This window comes from Micromys minutus (genome assembly GCF_963924665.1).
Source record: "Micromys minutus genome assembly, chromosome: 1".
Classification (NCBI taxonomy): domain Eukaryota; kingdom Metazoa; phylum Chordata; class Mammalia; order Rodentia; family Muridae; genus Micromys; species Micromys minutus.
Genome location: NC_137969.1, coordinates 234,083,150 through 234,104,822, shown reverse-complemented (window position 1 = coordinate 234,104,822; position 21,673 = coordinate 234,083,150). Strand labels below are relative to the sequence as shown.

Below are 21,673 nucleotides of genomic sequence, written 5' to 3'. Positions count from 1 at the left end.
TCAGAATCTGTACTACATTTGCTTCTGGATTTAGTTTTGTAGAGCTTTACTGTTCTATTTTACAGCACAACTACATTAGTGTGTCTGCAAATGATATGTAATGTCTTAATATCTTTGTATTTATTCATGAAGAAAAGTAGAAAAAGATTTGCTATCTTCTACTTTTATGACCCATTCTAGTTGAATAGACATCCTTTTTATAAGAGCCTATAGAATTGTCACAAGTGTAGGCAGACTTGCTCCTTCATAGTGAAGGTTGTCTATGACTCAAAAAGTTTTTGTGTGAGCGTTCTTGCACTGTCACTTGACCACTCTTAGGATAAGGTTCAGGAGGGCATTTGTGACAGAAGAGCTTTAAGGAGGAGTTCTTAGAAGAGGGTTCTAGTGGATCTCTAAAGCTGCATGAATAAATAGCCATGGTAACTAAAAAGAACTGGTTACTTGTTTAGGATTATTACAGAACCTCATTGTCAGCCTACTGTCTGTTTTGGCTTCACGTCCTGGAACTGTTAAGAGGAGGGTTTGATTTTGTTTTGTTTTGTTTTTTTCTTCATGACTGGATATAGTCAGACTTAGGAGGCTGAATAGCAGAATATATAAAGAGGAAATAAGAAAGAAAAGGACAGAGAGAGAGAGAGAGAGAGAGGGAGAGAGAGAGGGAGAGAGAGAGAGAGAGAGAGAGAGAGAGAGAGAGAGAGAGAGAGAGAGAGAGAGAGAGAGAGGGAGGATTCATTTGAAGTAGGCTTGTATTACAGATTATGTTTCATATGTAAGCATGATTTGAAATTTAGCACTAACTTTCTTAGTTTGTTTTTTACTTTAAATAAAATTAATAGCAATCTGCTTTTGGGAGTTTGGGGAATATTAAAAGGAAGAACATATGCTAAAAGGAGCTAATACAAGTTTTGGAATCTAAGTTTAAAAAAAAAACGCAGTGTTGATATTTGATGCAGGTCCTATGAAAACAGGTTGCTGGCTGGATCTGGCCACTCTCCCGACTCCTGGACTAGCTTCACGGTAATCTAATGAAAAAATTCTTGCCCTTTGTGAGATAAATTGGCACAGCACCATTGGGAATAAGTCATTCACTTCTACGCAGAAAAAGATCTCTGTCGGTACAATCTAGAGTAATTTGGCAGAGAATGAAAGTCTAATATCACTCAGACCTCCCTAGTCTAAGATTATTGAGCATCCTAGATATTCCGTATCTATGGTAAACTTGAGAGTCTGAGCAGCACTCATGATGCTGAGACTGCCCAGAGGTGGCTCCTGAAAAGCCACAATTCTGTGTATTCCCTCTCTTCTTAGACCTGGAAACTGACTATTCATTTCTTTCAGTGCAGTTTTGTAAAATCAAGACAACTTGGGCACATTAAACTAAATCCTGGTGCTCTTTATCATCCTGGAGGGAACACTGTTTGAAATTTCAAGTGATGATTTCTCTAGACTTGGTGGGTTTAAGTGCAATAAGGTCTTATCTGGGGAACCATTTTAAAACACAGTATGATGCTATTTTCTCTAAATGTAAAAATTCAAAATTTAGTTGGAAGTTCTGTTGTGTGTTCGTGTTATTTTACTGCTGTGCTATTTTGAGCACTTCCAATAACTTTACGGTAAGAGAGGAATCGTGCTCTTTCATAACTTCCATCTCTCTTAAACAGCCGAATCTGCCATTTAAGCTTCCACCTTGGGAAGAAGCTAGTCAGTCTGCAGCGAATACTCAGAGTGCAGCTCAATTTGAAGATGAAGCAGTTAAGTATTTCATAGATAGGAATATTTAGGATATTTTACTTGAATAGCTGAAAAGTGCGTCTGCTTTATTTTGGAGCATAAAGGATAATCCCGCCCTCAGGTATGCTTCCTGCAGAGTTATGTAAACAAGTTGTTCATGTTTGTTTTTCCTCTGTATCATCTCTCTCTCTTTCTCTCTCTCTCTCTCTCTCTCTCTCTCTCTCTCTCTCTCTCTCTCTCTCTCTCTCTCCCTCACACACACACATACACACATACACACACACACACACACATACACACACAGTGTTACCCATTGGTCGCACAAGGGTAAGTAATCTGAGGTTTACTTTGTATTCTGTACCCACCTTTCTCCTGTGCCTCTCTGTGTGTATTAGGAAATACAGATTAATGACAGTGTTTTAATTAAAGCTAAACTGAACAGGAAGAAGAAAATGTGTCACAAAGTCAGCCAAATAGTTTGTTTTAGAAGGTCCAGCTCATGACTTGATTTTCCTCAGGCTCAGCACCTCTGACATGTAACACCGAGAGGCAGCTGCACACAGTAACGTGTGGGTGGAACACGGTGACAGCCTGCAGAGGGTTAAGTCAATGACAATGATGCGTGTAAACTAGGATGCAGATTGTTGGAACTGCACATTAATTGCCAGGGTGGACTGTGTGGTTGTGCTATTTACGACTCAACTGTGTCACACACGGGACAGCCTTACAATGATAGGGCTGTAATTCAGTACCCGGGAGGAAGGAGCATGGGCCACAGGCTCCTATGCTTCTTCGGGATTTCTTGTGACCACTTTCTTCCTCGAAGCCCAGGGGATGTGTGCCCTTGAGGGTGGCAAAGGAGATTCTTTCCACAGGGTTCTCCTTAGTCTATCTTCAGTTGGTGGCTGTCAGGTTCATATCCCTGTTCTATCTGAAGATATAAGACCGCCCTGGTATTTGCTACACATTTTTCTTGACAGAAGCCTCTTTATATACTCAACACTGAAATTTGACCTGTTCAGGCTACTCCAGAGAATTTTTTTTTTAATGTTTGAGTAACCTCACAGCTGTAGTCTATGCTGTAAATAAGTGTAAATAAGTCCTTGAAAAATGATGATGTGTTGGGTTCTGAGTTGCTGGCTTTCTTCCTCTACTGTTCAGTGCTATTCTTACGTATCTCTGGAAATAGTTTATCTTAAAAGTAATGTCATTAACTCTGCCCCAGCCACCACCTTATATTATTCTGCTGATAATTTTCACTATGCTGTAGCCCAGATACCACACCCTTAACTAAGACTTTATTTCCCTGCAAAGAGTCATTTCAATGTGGAACTGGGCACTCCCAGGAGAAAGATAATACTATCTTCCACCTTCATTATTTCTCTAAGGTACATTTTGTAGACACATATCTACACACCCCATTACTTTGTGTCTTAAAGGAGGAATATTACAACGATTCTTCATTTTAAAAGATAAAAGTCATTGTTTTTTTTTATTTTGAAATAGAGTGGAAAAAATCACGTTAGTATTAGTTTTATAGAGTTAAGTGGAAAAATTTATAGCATCTTTAAACAAAACTCACCTTTCTCCTTTCAGGCTGTTTTCCCCAGTCTAAGTCTAGAGATAAATCTCCAAAGCTTCATTCACTATCACCCCCATTTTCCCCACTTCACAAGCTATATCACTCAGGCCCTTCTGCATTTCCCTCAAGAGTAGGTACAAAACTGTACCCCTCCTTGTGAGTGTACAGGGTTACCCCCCCCCAAAGAGCCAACCCACTTGTCATGGTCAGTCATGACCTCATAACAAGCAAAACCTCCATCTAAGTGATAAACTGGGATTGAGGCATAAAAAAAGGCATAGAAAACAGCTGCTAGCCCACAGGTCTCCATCTTGGCAACAATAGTACCCAAGAGAATGTACTGAAAAAGTAGAGGAGATCTTTTGAGTCTGCTTTTAAATCCTGTGATTGTCTCTATGTCTCAGACACTTGCCACACCAGGCCAGATGACACGGAGTATTAGACACTCTGTCAAGGCCAGGGTTTGACATGTACCTTTAAACTTGCTTTTCTTTGTAAGTCTGCTTGGTCATTTAGTGACAGCATTTTAAAATAAAATCCTTTATGTCTTACTATATTTGTTTTTCATTTATTTAATTCCTTTTGGCTTGTTATTTTGGATCATGAAATAGGTTAGTTTGAAAAAAAAAGCATATACTTAGCTAGTGACAAATAGATGGGTGGAATCTAGTGAGATGAGGTGACAATGCACTCTTTGTGCCCAGTGATGGGTAAAGTGAGCACTGGATGCTTGGTACACCAGTGTCATCTGTCTAGTACCATCTGATCTCAAGCTTTTGAGAGTCTAGGCTAACTCTCTTTGCCTATTGAATGGGGAGCATGCAATTTCATGTCTACATCATAAGTGCATGTAGTATATTCAGAACCAATTTGTGCTATAGTGTAAAAGCTTTTGATGTTGCTCTGTTGAGATGTTATTTCACCTTCGTTTTATTGAAATCCCTCTAGGAAATACCTTGTTGTTGACAGTCAATAAAATCTTTGTTCTTCCATTCTTTGGACTATCTTGACATTTGGGGAAGAATACATTTGAGGTCATCTCTACTCTTTTGTTATTAGACAACTAGCAAACTGTTAAATGCAATGGCTTGTTATGAAGAAAAACCCAGAAGGAAAAATGTATATACTATGTGTGTCTTGTTCCTTAAAATACCTTTTGTTAAAGGGTTTGCAGGTCTGGTGAGATGGCTCCTCAGGTACTCTGCCTGCAACCCAAGCATGAGGGCTTGATTTCCATTGCCACTTTCAAAATTGGACATCTTGGTATATGAATGTAATCAAAGCAATGGGGAGCTAGAGAGAAGAGACTTCAGTCTTACTGGCTAGTTAGTCTAGCCAAATGATTGAGTTACAGATTCAGAGAAAAACCCTATCTACAAAATGAGGCAGAGAGTGATTAGATAGATAGCGAACACTGATACCTGGCCTCTGCATGTACATACACACTTAGGCAGATGTATGCAAGAATACACAGAAGAGTTGGTGTTGACAAGAGGGGACCTGTGTAGTGGTCTTTGGGGTGAAACTGAGCAGTTGCCTTCTAGAATAGGTTATGTGCTTTTAACAGGAAGATGTCCTTACTGTGGGGTTCTCTTTTGGAAGATATACCCTCATCATTATCCCCTGTTACAAAGAGGATTGCCAAATTGTTTTATGTATAAAGCTTTGGCTTGGAACAGACAGACTCGTCTTGTTATGCCCATGTTGTTTTTCTTCTATGTTCGTGAATCAGTTAGAGCTCTTCTCTGAACATGCTGCATGATTGTAATGAGGGCAATAGAGTTCTTTAACTATATGTTTCTATGCCAGATGAATTCTTGTTATTCTAATCTGTAAGCTTCTAATTCATCTCTTAAATGTGATAACTAAGTCAAGGTATAATTGATTGGTTCAGCTGATTCAAGTGAGCTGTCAGTGATCCACCACTTAGATACCAGTGAGCCATTTCATGCTCATTTCCAATCTTGCTGACAGTCCTTTCCCATCCGCAGTGATATTAATGAATTTGCCTCGGTTCATTCCTGAATTCCAATGCGCACTCCATTCTGACCATAAGTAAATGAATATTTATGGTTCACAGCAGAGTGTTCACCTCATCCTAAAAAGTTAAAATATATTTTAACAGTATGCATGCTGTAAGCTTCCTCCCAAATATAGCTCTGTCTACATGACCTGTCAAGCTCAGAATAAATTAGAACACAATGTCTAGCTGCATTATTATCCGGAGGTAGTATATGTAAGAAGAGCTGTTAGCCCTGCACTTTTAAGACAGTGACTGTGCAGCCCATCTGACAGTCCTGTAAATATTAACGTCATTCTTTGTTGCCACTGTCGATGTTTCTTAAACTTTGATTAGAATAAAAGAATGGTAGAAAATGAATTATCTAATCACACACACACACACACACACACACACACACACACACATACACACACACCAGTGATCACACTGTAGACTTTATCCTCCCTAAACATTGTTTCTTCAAAATATTTGAAGGAACATTCTCCTTTGATTTCTTTGTTGATCTTACATTCCCCTTAGAAATTATTATTTTTGCCTCTGCATTAGTCTTGTCTCTTTCATACTCATTACTGGTTTTGGTTGTCCAGAAATATTTCATAAAGCAGAAGTATATTTGCTTATTTCAATAGTTTATTTGTACACTAATTTTACTCCTTATTATTAGTTTATTTTATATACAATAAATGAACTGGTGGACCTTATATAGCTTTGCAGGGTCTCCTGTTGTCTTAAAAGCCCATACAAAATTAAGTAACAGTGTGTTGTATACAATGTGCATTTTCCTGGGAAGATATGTTTTCATCAGACACCCAAATCTAACTGTAAAGAGCAAGTCACTAATTCCACACCTCAGATAGTTCTGTTATATGACAGTGTATCTTTATTAATGTGGAGGCTGCCTTCCCCAGTCTTTACCCCTTTAACATCTTAGAAATTACCCCTTTAACAAGTCTTAGGTTTAGACTTAGAAATACATAAGGGTTTTAAAGGGTCTGAGACTGCAGGTGGTGCTTGAAGATAAAAATCTAAGGAAAGGCAATTCAAAAAGGAAAAAGAAATGGGGGAAGGGACAAAAACAGAAAAAAAAAAAAAAAAAAAAAAAAAACCTCACTACTGAATCATTTAGTACAGCGGTGCTTGCATTTTTGGCCCAAGGTAGTATCCTATCTTCATAATTTTTTAAATCATTAAATTTAAAAAGAAAATGAGTTCTTTTGTCTTATTGAGTTCTACAATTGAGACTTTGAAACTATGTGGTTTAGACCATTCTTAATAACAGCAATGATTAGACTCATATTAGCTGTTGTTGTTTGACAACTGGAACGAATAAAATGTAGGTTACTAAGAACTTTCTATTTCCTTATTTTAAAAAATCCACCTCTGTTTGATTTGTACATGGAGGCATGCCTTAAGGGTCAACAGATAGCATCTATGAGTTAATTGTCGCCTTCTATCATGTGGGCCCCAGAGATCAAACTCAGGTGGCCAGGCTTGTGGGAAGCACAGGCTCCCCTGACTTTTTTTTATTTTATTGCAGCCTGACTCCATTACCTCTTGTGAAGAAAATAGCTGTAGACAGTAGGCATTAGTAAGCACATTTAGATGTACTGATAGGCCTTTATGTTTGAAACAGATGGTGTTTTTGAGTGTTTGGGTCTGTAGTCCTATGACTAGGCACATGTTTACAAATATTTAGATTCAGTTCAGACATATAACATATATCAGGTTATCTTTGCCATAAGTGTGATAAGAATGAAAGCAGATGGAAATATAATTAAGTTCTTCTGTTTTGACATTATAGGAATTTGCTTATTTCAAGCCATTTGAAATGTATTTTCTTAAAGTATAGTAACATTAAGAAGGATCAGCCCGCAGAGCATGGTATGGGGAAAACTTCTAGTCCACGTAAGGATTATAAACATTTGGCATCCATACATAGAGGTTCATATATAGTGGCCAGGGCAGCCTTGTCGGCTTAGTCTGCACAAGATGGTGAAGCACTGCGAACTGGTGTTTCTCTGGGTTGGCTGTGAATAGGAAGCCAGGAAGCTGCAGAGTAGAGGCCATTCAAGGTTCTGAATGCATATGTGCTCAAACACGACACCAGTTAGTCACCAGGGGACACTGATTTGATGAAACTGAAGTTCTTCCATACATGCCCACAAGATGGAACTGAACAAATAGTTCAGTAGCCAGCTTTGGGTAGATGTTCCATAATATATGGTGTTAATATGCTAATCTGTGCCCTCATGGCCAGACATTTGCAGGTTGTTCAGCTCAGTTTTCTAGTGTAAGGACCAAGGGTCTATGTACAGAACTCCTCAGGGGAAAACCTTTGGTTTCTTCTGAGACAGAAAGGATGCTGATGAGGCCTCATTCATTCTGCCTCTAGTTCAGTGATAACATGGAGAGGGGAGCGTTGAGGGGGTCAATGAATCATTAATCTAATTAAGGAAAAAGATTCCAGATTCCAAAGATTTCCTCTGGTTGCTCAAAATATCTAAAGAAAGGCACATGGTGTTGGGCCCTGGAAAATCTGGCCTTCATCTTGACCTTCAGACTTAGCTTCCTCTCAAATCCAGTTTTTAAACTTAGTGAACATGTCCAGCCTGCACCTTTCACCTCTAGAGAGTTGTGATTACAAGTGTTGATTTCAACCCTTTTTCTTTTCTCAACCATTTGACTTGTTAAGCCATGCTGCTGTCTGTGACTCCTTTAAAACAAATACTTCTATAAATTAAGATTCTATAGATACTCTGTAGAGTAACCATATAGTGTGGCCCTCTAGGGGTCAGCGTTGGCTCCATGGAAATGGTTCTCTATCAGTATTTCTGGATGACTTTAGCTATTAGAGTTATGTTTATGTTTTCCTAGGGCACAGGCTTCCCTGTTTGCCTGAGGGGGCTAGTGCATATGTGAATGTCATTTGTGCCAATGTCACCTCCCAGCTGTGAGTCATATTGGTACACTAGCTTACTCTTAGATGTCCTTAAGTGGAACATTTGAATAATGTAGTAATGATATGGACTATTCCTCTCAGAACTGGATCTGAGTTCATCACATTTACTACTAAATTAAGCCCCGAGATCCCATTTACCAATGGGTGCAGTAAGAAGAGGTGTTGTGCTTCCTTCCTGCCTGTTTTTCTGTTGTTCAGATCATCCAGATACGAAGTTTTCCTGCTTTTATAATAATATTTTGCTAATAATAGCTGGACAGAGAACAGTGCAAGCAAACAGCCTTACTTTAATAATTCTGTATTTTGCTTCATTTGCAGGACCGTGTAAATGCATTACAGATGGTAAGTGGGGACCTTTTCCTTCTTTATTAGAATTACTGCTCTCTGGTGTGGATTTCAGAGCCCACCAACAGAAGCAATTCCAGAGAGCATTTCTAAAATTACTACTAACATCCAAAGTGGGGAAGATGCTAAACTGTGTCTAAAAGGTAGGTGGGTGTGAACTTTTTGGATAAAAACTTGAAGGTAAACTTGTGACTTCATTGAAAGAGCTGCAGCTATCTCAGGATGGGCACGCCAGGCTGTGCTGTCTGTGGGGAAAGGGGTTGCTGTAACTGTGACCCATGCCTTATATTGTTTCTGCGTGTCCCCCTCAGAGTGGCTGGACTACAAGCACTTTGAAGTCCAGGTTTTTAACGTATTGTTTTCAGTCTTCATCATTGTTTCCCCCTTTTAAAACAAAGTTCATGAAACTGGATTAGCAGTTTTCTGAGGACAACTTTATTTGAAGAAATCTAATATTGGGGAATAATTTTAACTATCTAACTGTAAACAGTACATGATTGCATTTACTTTATTAAAAAGTGATGACTCCCCCCCCCCGATGAATTTTCAATTACAAGGAAGAAGCCACATGCCCGCATTTGAAGTAAGTAGGTGCAGTGCAGCGTCTTCACAGAACATGCTGCCGACATGGTAGGAGAGGCTTGTGTTATAATTTCAAATGAAAACAAATTTAAGAAACAAAATCCTGTGTGCCAACCATGAAACAGACACACGGAACAGCACCCATACAACAGGCACTTATGAGATAAGAGTTAAGGTCTGTGATTTTTTTTTTCTGCTTTCCCAGCTTTAGAAAACACAACTGCTTTACTTCAATCAGCAGTTTTCACAGCAGCCATGTGAATCAGAAAAAACAGGACTTGGGGGTGTGGCTCAGCGGTAAAGAGCCTGCTTAGCATATACGAGACTGTGCACCACACAAAATAAAGGAAAGTTAGAAAGCCAATAGCATGTAGTGTAGTACTGCTTTGTGGCAAAATACTTTGCAGTAATAAAAAGGCACGTCTGAAGAAGTAACAATTGCCTTGCTCTTGCTGGGGGCTGAATCTAGCAGTGTATAGAGAGAGCTCTGCTCCAAATGCTGGATGTGCATAGTTTTGCATTAAACAGTCTTTAAGAAACTACATAAAATACTAACAGTATCTCAGGAACACTGGGATTTTTTTTTTTTTTTTTTTTTTTTTTTGGTAAATTTTTAATGTACAGGAAGGAATAAAACTTCTTTAAACAATAAAGCTAACTACTAAGTCTCTGTACTTTGAGAAATAGACATAAATGGCCCGTCTTTATAAAGTGACACTGTCCAAGCTCTAAGTAATTTCTTCCCTTGATTTTACTGGACCACTCAAAGAGCCCGCTCACCTCTCCCCGTTCAGTGTCACAGAGTGGAGGAGTGCAGTGTCTGTTTCTCCACGGTTCACTGGCTCATTGTGTGTCTTCCCAACAAGCTTATGAGTTAAATATTCTTTTCAAAATATGAAAAAAATCACAATTTGTTTATTTGCAGATATAGACTGAGAGCACAAAATACTATATATGCATATCTAGCAAAAGGTGTCTTGATTCTCCATCTGTAAAAATGGCTAATGTTAAAATAGTTTTAGCAAATTATCCTGGAGAAGAAAAATACTTGGGAAAGTATTGAAGCCCAGCGTTGGGTCGTCATTATCATTGTGGTCATGTGTTATTTTTATTTAAATATCTGAACCTTATCGATATGATGTCCAAAACTAAAAGTTACATCAATGCGAAGTCTTTGTCCTTTCCTTGTATTTGTTGATCGTTTTTGTGTGCCTAACATCTTTCCTAATGAAGTGCCATGCAGTAGAATCTTAAAGGTCTTTTACAAAGAGTCCCCTGGAATCAAAGGGGTAAAAATTAAAAGTCATCATGAGAAAAATAAAAATGATTAAATGAACTTCAGATGGTACAGTAGCAGTTTTCTTAAAAAATAATTATCATAAGTAAAACCATAAAAATTAAAATGCTTGGTAATAATATTGATGCTCAATATTATAAAGTCCTTTGACTTCATATGGTATTATAAGAAGCAGAGTTTAATTCACTTGGTAGACTCTTCAACTGATAAAGTATTTTATAGTCCATAAAATCAAATATGCTGAAAGCCATCTGAATCATTTATTATTCTCTCATAATTCAGCCTCTAGAGTATAGGCACATCTTGGTGTCCCACACCTGACTGTGACTATGAAGGTCACAGAAGGAATCACATGTGGGGGTGTATTGTTGGGGAGCAGATGCCACTTTGCATTTCATTATTCCATTGGGGGTTCAGCTAGTTCTGATCCCCCAAAGCACTGTTTCTTTATCATCCTTTGATGTCATTGGACATTTGCCACCAGTGATCTCTCTGTTTATGCATCCACCCTTTCTTACATTTCTGCCTCAATATCAGAGAACTCCTTGGATTTCAAAGTATACTTCATTTGTAAATGAATCCCTAGGATCTCTCAAAACCTCCACATATATATGGTAGACATTCAGTAAATAGGCACTGGATGAAAAATTCTGAACTCCATATACCCTACTTTTATCCAAAATTATGCATAGCTATCAAAGTATAGATGTCGGTCCAGTAGTTGAGGAGAAATTTCCCAGAGGTATACTAATTAATTTCTGGGTCTTTCTAGATAATACCATACACTATTTGGTGTTTTAATGAGTACTAACCATTTTCTCTGTTCACAGAGTTTTTTTCTCAAAAGAAAACCCCTTTAGGCAAAATATGGCAAGTTGACCTCCCAAATAAGAATAAGTGATTGCTGGAAGAAAATGTTGGACTAGACATCCAGCTCCTAGGCAGTGGTTATTTGGGATTTGTGTTTTGGGAGCACTCTGAGGGGACTGTGGTAACTGAAGGAGAAGAAATGGAAAATAAGATGTGATCGGTGCCCTTAAGGAACTTGTAGTCAGATTCAGGCGAGATGTCACTTACATATAAGTGACTCACTGCTATGCAGTAAAGCGCACTGCTCCCAGGACTTGAGTGGGAGAGAGTGCACTGTGCAGCAGCTGTTACAAAAGAAAGATTGGTAGGATAAATTAGAGCAACATTGTGTCTCGGCACATCATAAAAATTACAGGTTTTGAAGTTTGAAGACATGATGAGGACAGATTTATCTGTGAAGTGTGAAGTGTTGGTACCATCGTGTGGAAAGAGCCAAAGGAGGCATTCTAGATTGAGGGTGTCATAGAAATGAACATAGGGTTTGTCACGCTAATACTTTTAAGACAGTTGATAATATGATTCTTATGTAATCACAAATGAGTTTCTGTCAAATATGGTTGTTTAACTGCTTAATGATGGCATGAACAAGATATAATTGATTTAGAAGAACTGCAGAGACAGTAGATGAGGGAAGGAAGGATGGGGGTGGAGAATGAGAGAGTCAGGGAAGAAGAGAGGGAGGAGAAGGCTTGCTGAAGTAAACTGGGTTCTTTCATAGTAAAAAAATGAAGTCAATTGCAACTAGACAAAATTATCTGCAAACAGAAATCACTTACCTCGGTTCTCCACAAGTTAGAACTTACAGAGTCAACAGCAGTGCCTGGTGTAGAGATCTGGTAGGGTCTGAACATCCAGAAGGGTGTGCTCAGCAAAAGCTACTGAAACACACTCCAGCCTTCCATGCTTGCTCAGGATAGATCCACTGCAGCCTTGGACATAGGGCACAGTTGACAGTAGTGAGAGTTAACACTCAGGGACTGTGAAAGGCAAACCGAAGAGTCTGGTGGGGAAGCCACCACAGATAGAAGCTTCCTTTTGAAAATCAGTTTCTATAGGTTGGCACTGGATGCTGAGACATCCTTGGGAGGGATTCTACTTTCCTCATTCTTTGGCATGAATGTTAGGAGCTGAGGAGTAGTGGTTTTTGTTTTGTTTTGTTTTTTAATTTCATAGAGAGCCATAAATGGCTATTATGTTCTTATCTGTGTTTTGAAATATGGTATAAAAAATTCAGGGTATGGTCGCCCTGACCGTGACAGAGTGGTGTGTGGAAAGCCTGTAAAGAAAGCTGGGCAGGGGCAACATAGGTGAAAGCCAGCTTTAGATACGTTCCTGGGAAAAGGAAAGGTCTGGAGCAGTCAGTGATGTCACTTTTCCAATGAAGGACTAACAGACTCAGGAAATGGAGGTCAAGGCTAAGAGAAAGAGGAGTGGCTAGTGAGAAAGTAAGACACTGAGAATTCACAGCAACTCACTGTGGAGTGTACATTAGTTTTTCACATACTTCACATATCTCCCTTCATTGTTATTTCTGTGAGCACCTGGGTACTTTAGATTCTTGTATTCTGTTATTGAAACTTGGCATGATTGTGATATTACAGACAACCCCATATCATAATGGGGATTCGTTAAGATGAAATTAGTTTCTGGTAGCGGTTCAAGCATGATGACTCCTTGGAAGGATGGTACCGTGGCTGAATCAGGGGAGTCAGGTTCTTGGGTTTGTGCTGCCTGCCTCACTGTGATCCTGTCTTGTCTGTCTATGGTCATTATGACGGCATTAGAAGTAGTAAACTGAGGAAAAAGGATGTATACACCATTTAATGAAATCAGAAAGTTATATACACATTTCTTTATGTCCCTGAGCCAGAATTTAATTGTATAGCTATACATTAGCTTCAAGGTTTACAAAAAATAACTGTACTAAGAAGATAGCCTTGTGGCAATATTTGGTATTTAAAAATCACTATGTTTAATCTTTACACACCAAGAAAACTTTGACTATTTCCATGTTATGTTTTGTTTTACATGTACTTTATGCTCATTGTAACTAGTAAGATTTCAGTGCACACTATCAAACCTTTTAAAAAATCCAAGTAATGACAAAAATGTATTCATGTAGTTTTATGCCAAAATGCTTTTAAAAATCTGTACATGTATCTCAGTTTTTTTAAAAAATAAAGTTGTAAGAAAAAAAAGAAAAATAACTGTATAAACAATGACCATTTGGAAATTTCAGTGCAACCTTTCAAACAGCCCACAATTCCGAATGTAAATTGTAGTGGCAATTGTGAAATGTATAGAATGGAATGATAAAGTATGTCAGATCAGGAGAAGGATACTTCCTGAGAAGTGTAAGTACTTAGATGCTTACATAAAAAAAGAAGAGATGAGAATTCAGTTATGATGGAGAGGACAATAGACACAGAGAAATCTAAGTACCCAAAGTTAGAAGACTAGAAATTAATGAATTAGAAACAAGTAGCCATGCAGTGGGTCTGACCAAGTGACGCTCAGTGACTAAGCCTGCAGATTGATCTGAGCGTACATGTGACCATTGTTACCTATGAGTGAAGATACAATCCCGACACTGTAGAATTTGAACAGAAAGAGGCATGCTGGGTATGTTACAATTGGAATGTCAGGAGGAATTAACAGATTTCCAGAATTCTTCGGCCTAAGAATAAAGATAATGGATAGACTCTTGACTAAGTTCTTGAAAATTCTCTCCCAAAGGGCCACCAAAGCAGAGAAATTTTAGAATAAGCTTCCCAAGTATTCCAGATAGAGTTAAGTTTTGTAAAATGTTTTCCAGAGACTGAGAAAGAAAGCAGGTGCACAGCTCATGTTTTGAGCCGTATGATTTTTACCTCAAAACCAGACAGAGGGTAGATAAAGAAAATTAATGGTTTTTTTTCAACTATTAGCATGTATACAAGAGAACTGTACCAAATTATTAGAAAAATCAATTTTAATGTTTTATACAGATTTATTTAAAAGCATAGTCATGAGTAAACTGGAGTTATTCCTAGAATATAGACTGATTTAACATTAGAAAATTAACCAATGTTATTGAACATACTGATAAATTAGGGATGATTCTGTATGGTACTGGTCTTCATTAGCAACTATGGGAATGATAAATAAAACTACAAAGAATCTTTACTTTTGTTAACCTGTAAAATGTGTGTGTGTGTGTGTGTGTGTGTGTGTGTGTGTGTGTAAAACCATGGGCTTTTTTTTTTTTTTTTTTTTTTTTTTTTTTGTCCATGATATATTTTCCAAAAACCAAAGAAAATTGAAACATGTAATTAGAACCTAGTTTTCTTAATGTTTTTTTTTTAACTTTACAATGGTTATTGCCACCTCTAATAGTGACAATTAGTGACACTCAGTGTGACGCCCTGCCGGGGTAACATGCTCCCCTGGACATACAAAGTTCAGCCAAGGAGTTTCAGGAACACACAGTATAGAGAGGATTGCCTTTCCCATCCTTAACTCTGCATACCTTTTTTCTACGCTGTGCTGCCTGATCAGGCTGCTGGACCCTCCAGGTCTCCTTTCCAACATCAAGTGCTGTGGACACTTGAGCATGTGAACAGAGGAGTGTGCAGTAGGCATCCTTGTTATACCGTCCCGAGCCATGGAGGGAACATTGTACGTGGGCTACAGTCCTTCGGTTCACTGGGTGCTTTCCAGCTCTTGCTTCCAATGAAGTCAATAGGGAACTTAATCAAACTGAGAAATCATTGTAATTAATTTTGCATGACAGATCATAATGTAGTAATTGTCATAAAAATAGATGACAGTCAAAAGAGTAAGGTTAATATGAGAACACTGCTTTCATTTCCTTGTACTTTTATGTGCAGAAAATTCCTTAATGATTAAATCTATGAAAAGAAATTACAAAGAATTATACAATGCAACCTTGACTTGGGAAAACAGAATCAGCCTTTACTCCTGAATATGCAGGCTAATTGGGTGCAGGGAACGGGTGCTATCCTCATCCTAGCAAGTTGTATACTTTGATTTCTTTTTCTTAACATTTCATATTTAACAACTTTTCTTAAAATGTCTTACTTACAATGGTAATCTAGCCTGCAAAAAACTGTATGTAGCATCTATGTAAAGTTTGTGGTCATCAGAAATTCTAGAATGTAGCTTGTCTCTATCCTTGTATGCTTTTTATTCCAAAGTAGGACAGAATAACAAATATATTAGTACAATGGATGCAGGTCTGTCTTCTTAGCAGAAATACCACCAATGGATAGACCCTGAAAGAAAATTGTTGTCCTTCCTCTAGCAGCCCTCAAGCTGTCAATGGCTCCTCAGCTTGGTTTCCTACCCCACATATTGGAGTTTGAAATAGCTTGTTCTGGCACAAGAACCACCTGCTGTATGCTTGTGAGTGCACACTGGCCATGTCTTGTCCAGAAGGCAGAATTCCACTGCTCTCTTCCTCATCCTCCTTTTTTCTTATTTCCCTTCCCCCTTCCAGTGGTGTCTTCTTAAACGGGGAATGGCAGGGTGGCAGAAATGCCCTGTACACAGCTAACACTCACAGTCATAACCACATATTCTGAGCACTTAAACCCTTCCTCCACTGACTGCCAGAACCTCCTCTGACCAAGGTGAAGCATAACTGTGGGTGTGGACAAACTTCTTTAGAATGCAGTTTGACTGGATGCCAGTTCAGTGAAACAGCATCAGTGGGCTCCTGCCTAGAGCCTGCAGTCTCCCTGGCCATAGGCTTTCCATCAGGTTTACAGCATCATCTATGAAATCTGTCCTCCGGCGCAGATTTGATATCCAATGAGAAGTAGGTTGGTTACTCTTATATATCCTGTCACTATCACACAACTTGCCTGACAGGTCAGTGTTGTAGCATGCAGGATACAGTGATGTGAAAGACCACTGATCTCCCTTCTCCTAGCAACCTGCATGGTGCTTTCCAGCACTTGGAAGTCTAATCAATAAGGCGAAAATTTCCTGATTGGTTCGTAGTTGATCTCTCTGAGTCCTACAGCCCAGGTTGTATTCAGCACTAGAATCTTATCTAGTTAAGTGGCAATCAAGAGGATGACAATGGTTGGCATTGTTTGGGTGCCTCCAGGACCGCCTTCACTACTAACTTAGGGGAGATATTGAATATTCCTGGCTCTGATATTGTCATTTTACAACCTTTCTTCTGGGAGCATCATTGTTCACCTGTGCAAGGTGACTGTTCAAACAATGTTTTTTTTAAAAATGTTTTTACTTGTATTCTTAACTGACAAACGAGTGGGTTTTCACAAGGATAAGGCTTTTTCTTATCTCCTTGCTTTTGTGTAAGTTGCTTTCAAATTTTTTATTTCTTCCACTAGTAAATATTAGTTATACTTAATAATAGGTTTCAATATGACATTTTCATATATATACATGCCATATGTTAATAAGGTATCTTCCTTATTAAAATATGTCACTCCTATTGTAGTATAAGTCTCCCCCTCTTTCTAACTGCTCTCCTATTTTCAGATCTTTTTTTAATGTAGTTTTTTTCCCCAAACAATGTATTCTAATCACATTTTCTCCTTCCTCATTTCTTTCCAGATCTTCTCCAACTCCCCACTCATCCAGGTCCATATCTTCTTTCCCTTTCTCTTTAAAAACAGACAGGCAAAATAAACCAGCACAAAATAGAATAAAACCCTCAAAATTGGAGCCATAATATGTAAGAAAAAGACTAGTATGATTAAAAATAAATGCCAAGAGAAATCATTATGAGACCAAAAAAAAAAAAAAAAACAAAAACAAAAACAAAACAAAACAAAAAACAAACCTCCAAATGATATATAGTTCTTTTATGTTGGCCATCTATTGCTGGGTTTGGGACTTGCCCTTAAGTGTGTTTAATATACTCAGTAAGACTCTATTGGGAAAAAAAAGGCAATTCTTCTCTTGCATGTGATTATCAGTTGTAGACAACTTCCCTGTTCTCAGTCTTGTGTTTAAAAGGCCTCTCCCCACCCCTTGGCGTCCTTTATTCCCTCTGGCTCTTAAAATCCCTGTCTTCCACCTGTGAGCCCTGAGGGGAGGGGTTTGGAGGACATATCCCATTGAGGTCTGCATGTCTCAAGGTCTCTCACTCTGTACAGTGCTAGTTGTGAGTTTTCATATATTTCCTTAGTATCCAAATGAGTTTCCTGAATGGCATTTTAGGAACATGAGCTCCTTGATTGGCTGCATCAACTATTACCACCTTACAAATTCCTGAGAAAAAGAGTTCAGCTTCATGAAAACCTCCTTACTCTGTGACAAGCTGTTGATGGGCCCAGTCCTGTAGAGACAATTACAGCTGCGTGAGTTTATGTCCCTCCCGGAAGTCAGCATTCTGTCCCTCCAGTCTCTTCTTTCATCTCTTGCATTCTTTCTGCCCTCTCTCCCCTAATGTTCCTTGAGCCCTGGAGAAAAGGAGATCGATGTCCCATGTATGGGTGGACATTCAATCATCTCTTTATTTACATGTTTCCGTAGTCACTGCTGCCACTGCAACAAGAATCTTCTTTACCAGAGTGTGTGAACACAGTTGTGAGAAGGCAGCATGACAGCCATATCGAGTACATGTGGAAAACAGCAGCAGTTCTCACACTAGGGCTCATGACCTCCTCATGAGTATTTCACCAGATTTACAGGTCAATGTCCTTGTGGCGAAGCCATCAAATCTAATGAGAAAATAGTAGGCTACCCTCGTAACAGATGCGGCAGTCTTGTACCAGTAATCCATTTGGTATTGTTGCACATAGGGAGTGCAGCTGAGCAAGACTCACTGTGCCCTCAGAAGTCTAAATAGCTCTGTTTCGATCACTGTGAGGGCGGACCTTTTGTTGTCACTCCAAAAACTGCTCCTCCTCCTCCTCCTCCTTTTTTAGGATAACTTTTATTTTTAAGCAAATAGTACCAATATACTACTGATATTTTAAGCATATAACTGCTGATGTAAAAAGTTCACTGAATAACTTTAAACAAGCAATGTATAGTTCGATATGTTGCTCAGTGACTCAGCTGGTAATGGGTTTGATGCATAATCATAAGAACCGAGTTGTGATCTCCTATACCTGTGTCAATAGCAGCTGATCATGGCAAGGGACATGGATAATGGAAGATTCCTGGGGGATTCTGTCTGGGCTGTCTGACTTTTAGTTCCAGGTTCCATGAGAAATTATTTTAAAAAATAAGATTGGGAGTAATTTGAAGGTAGTTGGTATTGCCCTGTGCTTCACATGTGTGACACACACACACACACACACACACACGCACATGCACACGCACACCCAGAGAGAGAGAGAGGGAATTGCACACAGTGTGTGTACACACAGTAACATGTACACAGATACTGATACTGAGAAAAAAATGCTCGTATTGTGGAAAATTAACTATTTGCAATTGTCTGGACTTATCTAAACAACACTAAAAACTTGTGTTAAGGACCTAAATAGTTTAAATAATTACCATAGAAAGTAATTAAATTTTTGAAAAAGCATTGACTGAAAGTAGATGTGAAACTATAAGTTTGCAGTAGGTTAGCATCCAGTCTGCTTCTTGAATACTTAAAACCCTCTAATCTCCCTTGTTTTGATATGTGTAGTTAGGAGTTTTAATGGGAAGCTATTATAAAACAAACCCCATTGACATTTTCAGAAATATTTCTAAAACACATGTGACCTCCTAAGTGATTCTATAAAGACCTAAAAAACCCACCCTGCTGTCCTTAATAGTACATATTTAAACTACACATACACTAGCGACCTGGAATATTGCTGTCCAGTCCATGTTTATGCCAAATTCACAAAGACGTGTTTTAATGTAATTGTAACATACTGCCACATATGTGTAATTAATCCTTCCTACATGTAGCAAGATTACCAGTTGATTCAATTTTCTTTCTTTGCTACCTTGATTTTTTTTAAAGTTTTTATTGGTTATTGTATTTATTTACATTTCAAATGTTATCCCCTTCCGAGTTTCCCCTCCGCAAGCCCTTCATCCCTTTCTCTCTTCTCCCTGCTTCTATGAGGATGCTCCTCCACTTGCCTACCCACTCCTGCCTCAGAGGCCTAGCATGCCCCTATCCTGGACCAACAGGCTCCCCTCCACATGATGCAGATAAGGCAGTCCTGTGCTACATATGCAGCTGGAGTCATGGGTATCCTCTGTGTACTCTTTGGTTGGTGGTTTAGTTCCTGGGGACATTGGGAGCCTGGTTTGTTAATGTTATTCTTTACATGAGGTTGCAAACCCTTTCATCTTCTACAGTCCTTGTCCTAACTTCCCCATTAAGGTCCTCACTTTCAGTCCAATGTTGGGCTGTGTACATCCTCATCTGTGTTGGTCGGCTCTGGCAGAGCCTCACAGGGTACAAATATACCGGACTCCGGTCAGTAAGCACTTCTTAGTATCCGAAATAGTGTCTGGGTTTGGTGTCAGCAAAGGGATGGATCCCTAGGTGAGGCAGTCTCTGGTTGACATTTCCTTCAGTTCCTGATCCACTCTTTGTCCCTGCATTTCCTTTTGACTGGAAGAATTCTGAATTAATATTTTTGAGGTGGGTAGGTGGCTCCATCTCTCAACTGGGGGCCATCCCTATCCACTGGGTATGATCTCTACAGGTTCTATGTCTCCTTTGTTGGCTAATATCCTTCCTATTTAGTCCTGGGAACTTCTTGGGGCCCTGGCATCTGGGACTTTCTAGTGTCTACCCCAGCTCCCCCTCCCCCACTTTCAATTTTTTGACCGTCTGTACTTCTCCCCCCTCCTTCTATATCTGAACTGGTCTCCCTTTTTCCCTCCCCCTCCTCTGTCCCTCCCAGATCCCTCTCTCCCTCTACTTCCCTAGTTTATTCTCTTCCCCCTACTGAGTAGGACTACAGCATCCACACTTTGGTGTGTCTTCTTTCTTCTTGTGTTTCCTATGGTCTGTGAGTTATATTGTGGGTGCTCCAAGCTTCTTTTTGGCTAATATGCGCTCCTCAGGGAGTACATACCATGTGTGTTCTTTTTCTGAGTGAGGCTTACCTCACTCAGAATGATATTTTCTAATTCCATCCATTTCATGAATTTCATGAAGTCATTGTTTTCAATAGCTGAGTAGTACTCCATTGTGTAAATGCACCACAATTTTTGTATCCATTTCTCTACTGAAGGGCATCTGTGTTTCTTTTTTCAGTTTCTGGTTATTATAAGTAAGACTGCTATTATTCATCATTGATGACATTTCACAGAACTCCACAGGCTCCACAGTTGAAGAGCAGACATTCTTTGTTAAGAAGATGATCTGTGCTCTGGATACTTGGGAATATATGGTCACCAATGAGTTAATGTTCTTACTAAGTGCCCTGCTGTGCCCAGGAAACACTGACCTGAGTATGTGAATGTGAATCAGGCCAGATAACTAGTTGTTCCATATTTCACTGCCTCCCTTCAGGATTTACAAGGACCTTGCAGCTGAGAGAAAGTTGCCTTTATCTCTTTACAAAGGCCAAAATTGCTGTTTCAAACCCAAAGATGAAGCCATGTTCATTTTTGGTTTTGCCAGGACTATGAGCGTCTCATTGAAGTTGCCTAAGAGGTTCAGTCCAATTGGCTTTTTACCAAATAAAACGCAGTGTGCTCTGTACGCTTTTGACCCAGAATCAGGTGAATCTCAGCAGTCTTGGCTGAGCCACATTGTAAAATTTTGGATTTGTTTGGACTTGACACTTCCTGGGAACCCATTCAAACTGAAACCGGAAAAGGGTTTTGCACAAATCCTGTCCCAGCCTGCCCTGCCAAAGTTCCCACTGCCGTAGCATTGGTGCACCTTCTGTGCACTCGCATTGAGGGCAGACGGAAATATCTCATGAATCTCTCATGAGGGACCTGAAGGGAAACAATCTAGACATTCTCCTTTGTCTACCTTCTCCCCAAACACAGAGGCTGGGCTCTGGACGTATTAGTAATAATGTATTTGTCTTTCCCGATAATGGGGTCAACTTCAAAGGGTTAAGCCTGCAGAAGAAGGCCGCTCTTGGTCAAGTACACCAACACTGCTGAAGCAAGCAGCCCTGCTTCTAGTCACAACCCATGGCAAGAGGTGATGGTCAAGTCAAAAATACAAGATTTCTTCCAGCTTGGAAAATAAATTCCTTACAGCCTCGCCAAGTTTCTTCAAAGTACAGACTTAGGGAATGTGTCACTGAGGGACGACATTAGGAGGGAGGCTTCCCCAGCACAGGAAGGTCGCAGCGGTATGGAATAGCAGTGTGTGCG

General features: G+C 39.3%; 1 protein-coding gene across 2 annotated transcripts in view; it reads left to right on the top strand.

Moving 5' to 3' along the window:
- CEP128 (centrosomal protein 128) overlaps positions 1 to 21,673 on the top strand; it is a gene marked incomplete at its 5' end in the record, with an annotated part of 311,478 nt that overhangs the window by 246,796 nt on the left and 43,009 nt on the right. For both annotated transcript variants that reach the window (XM_080914797.1, XM_080914796.1), the window contains one exon: positions 8,614 to 8,637. In XM_080914797.1, coding sequence (XP_080770923.1) covers positions 8,614 to 8,637 — 24 coding nt within the window. The remainder of the gene's footprint in view (positions 1 to 8,613; positions 8,638 to 21,673) is intronic.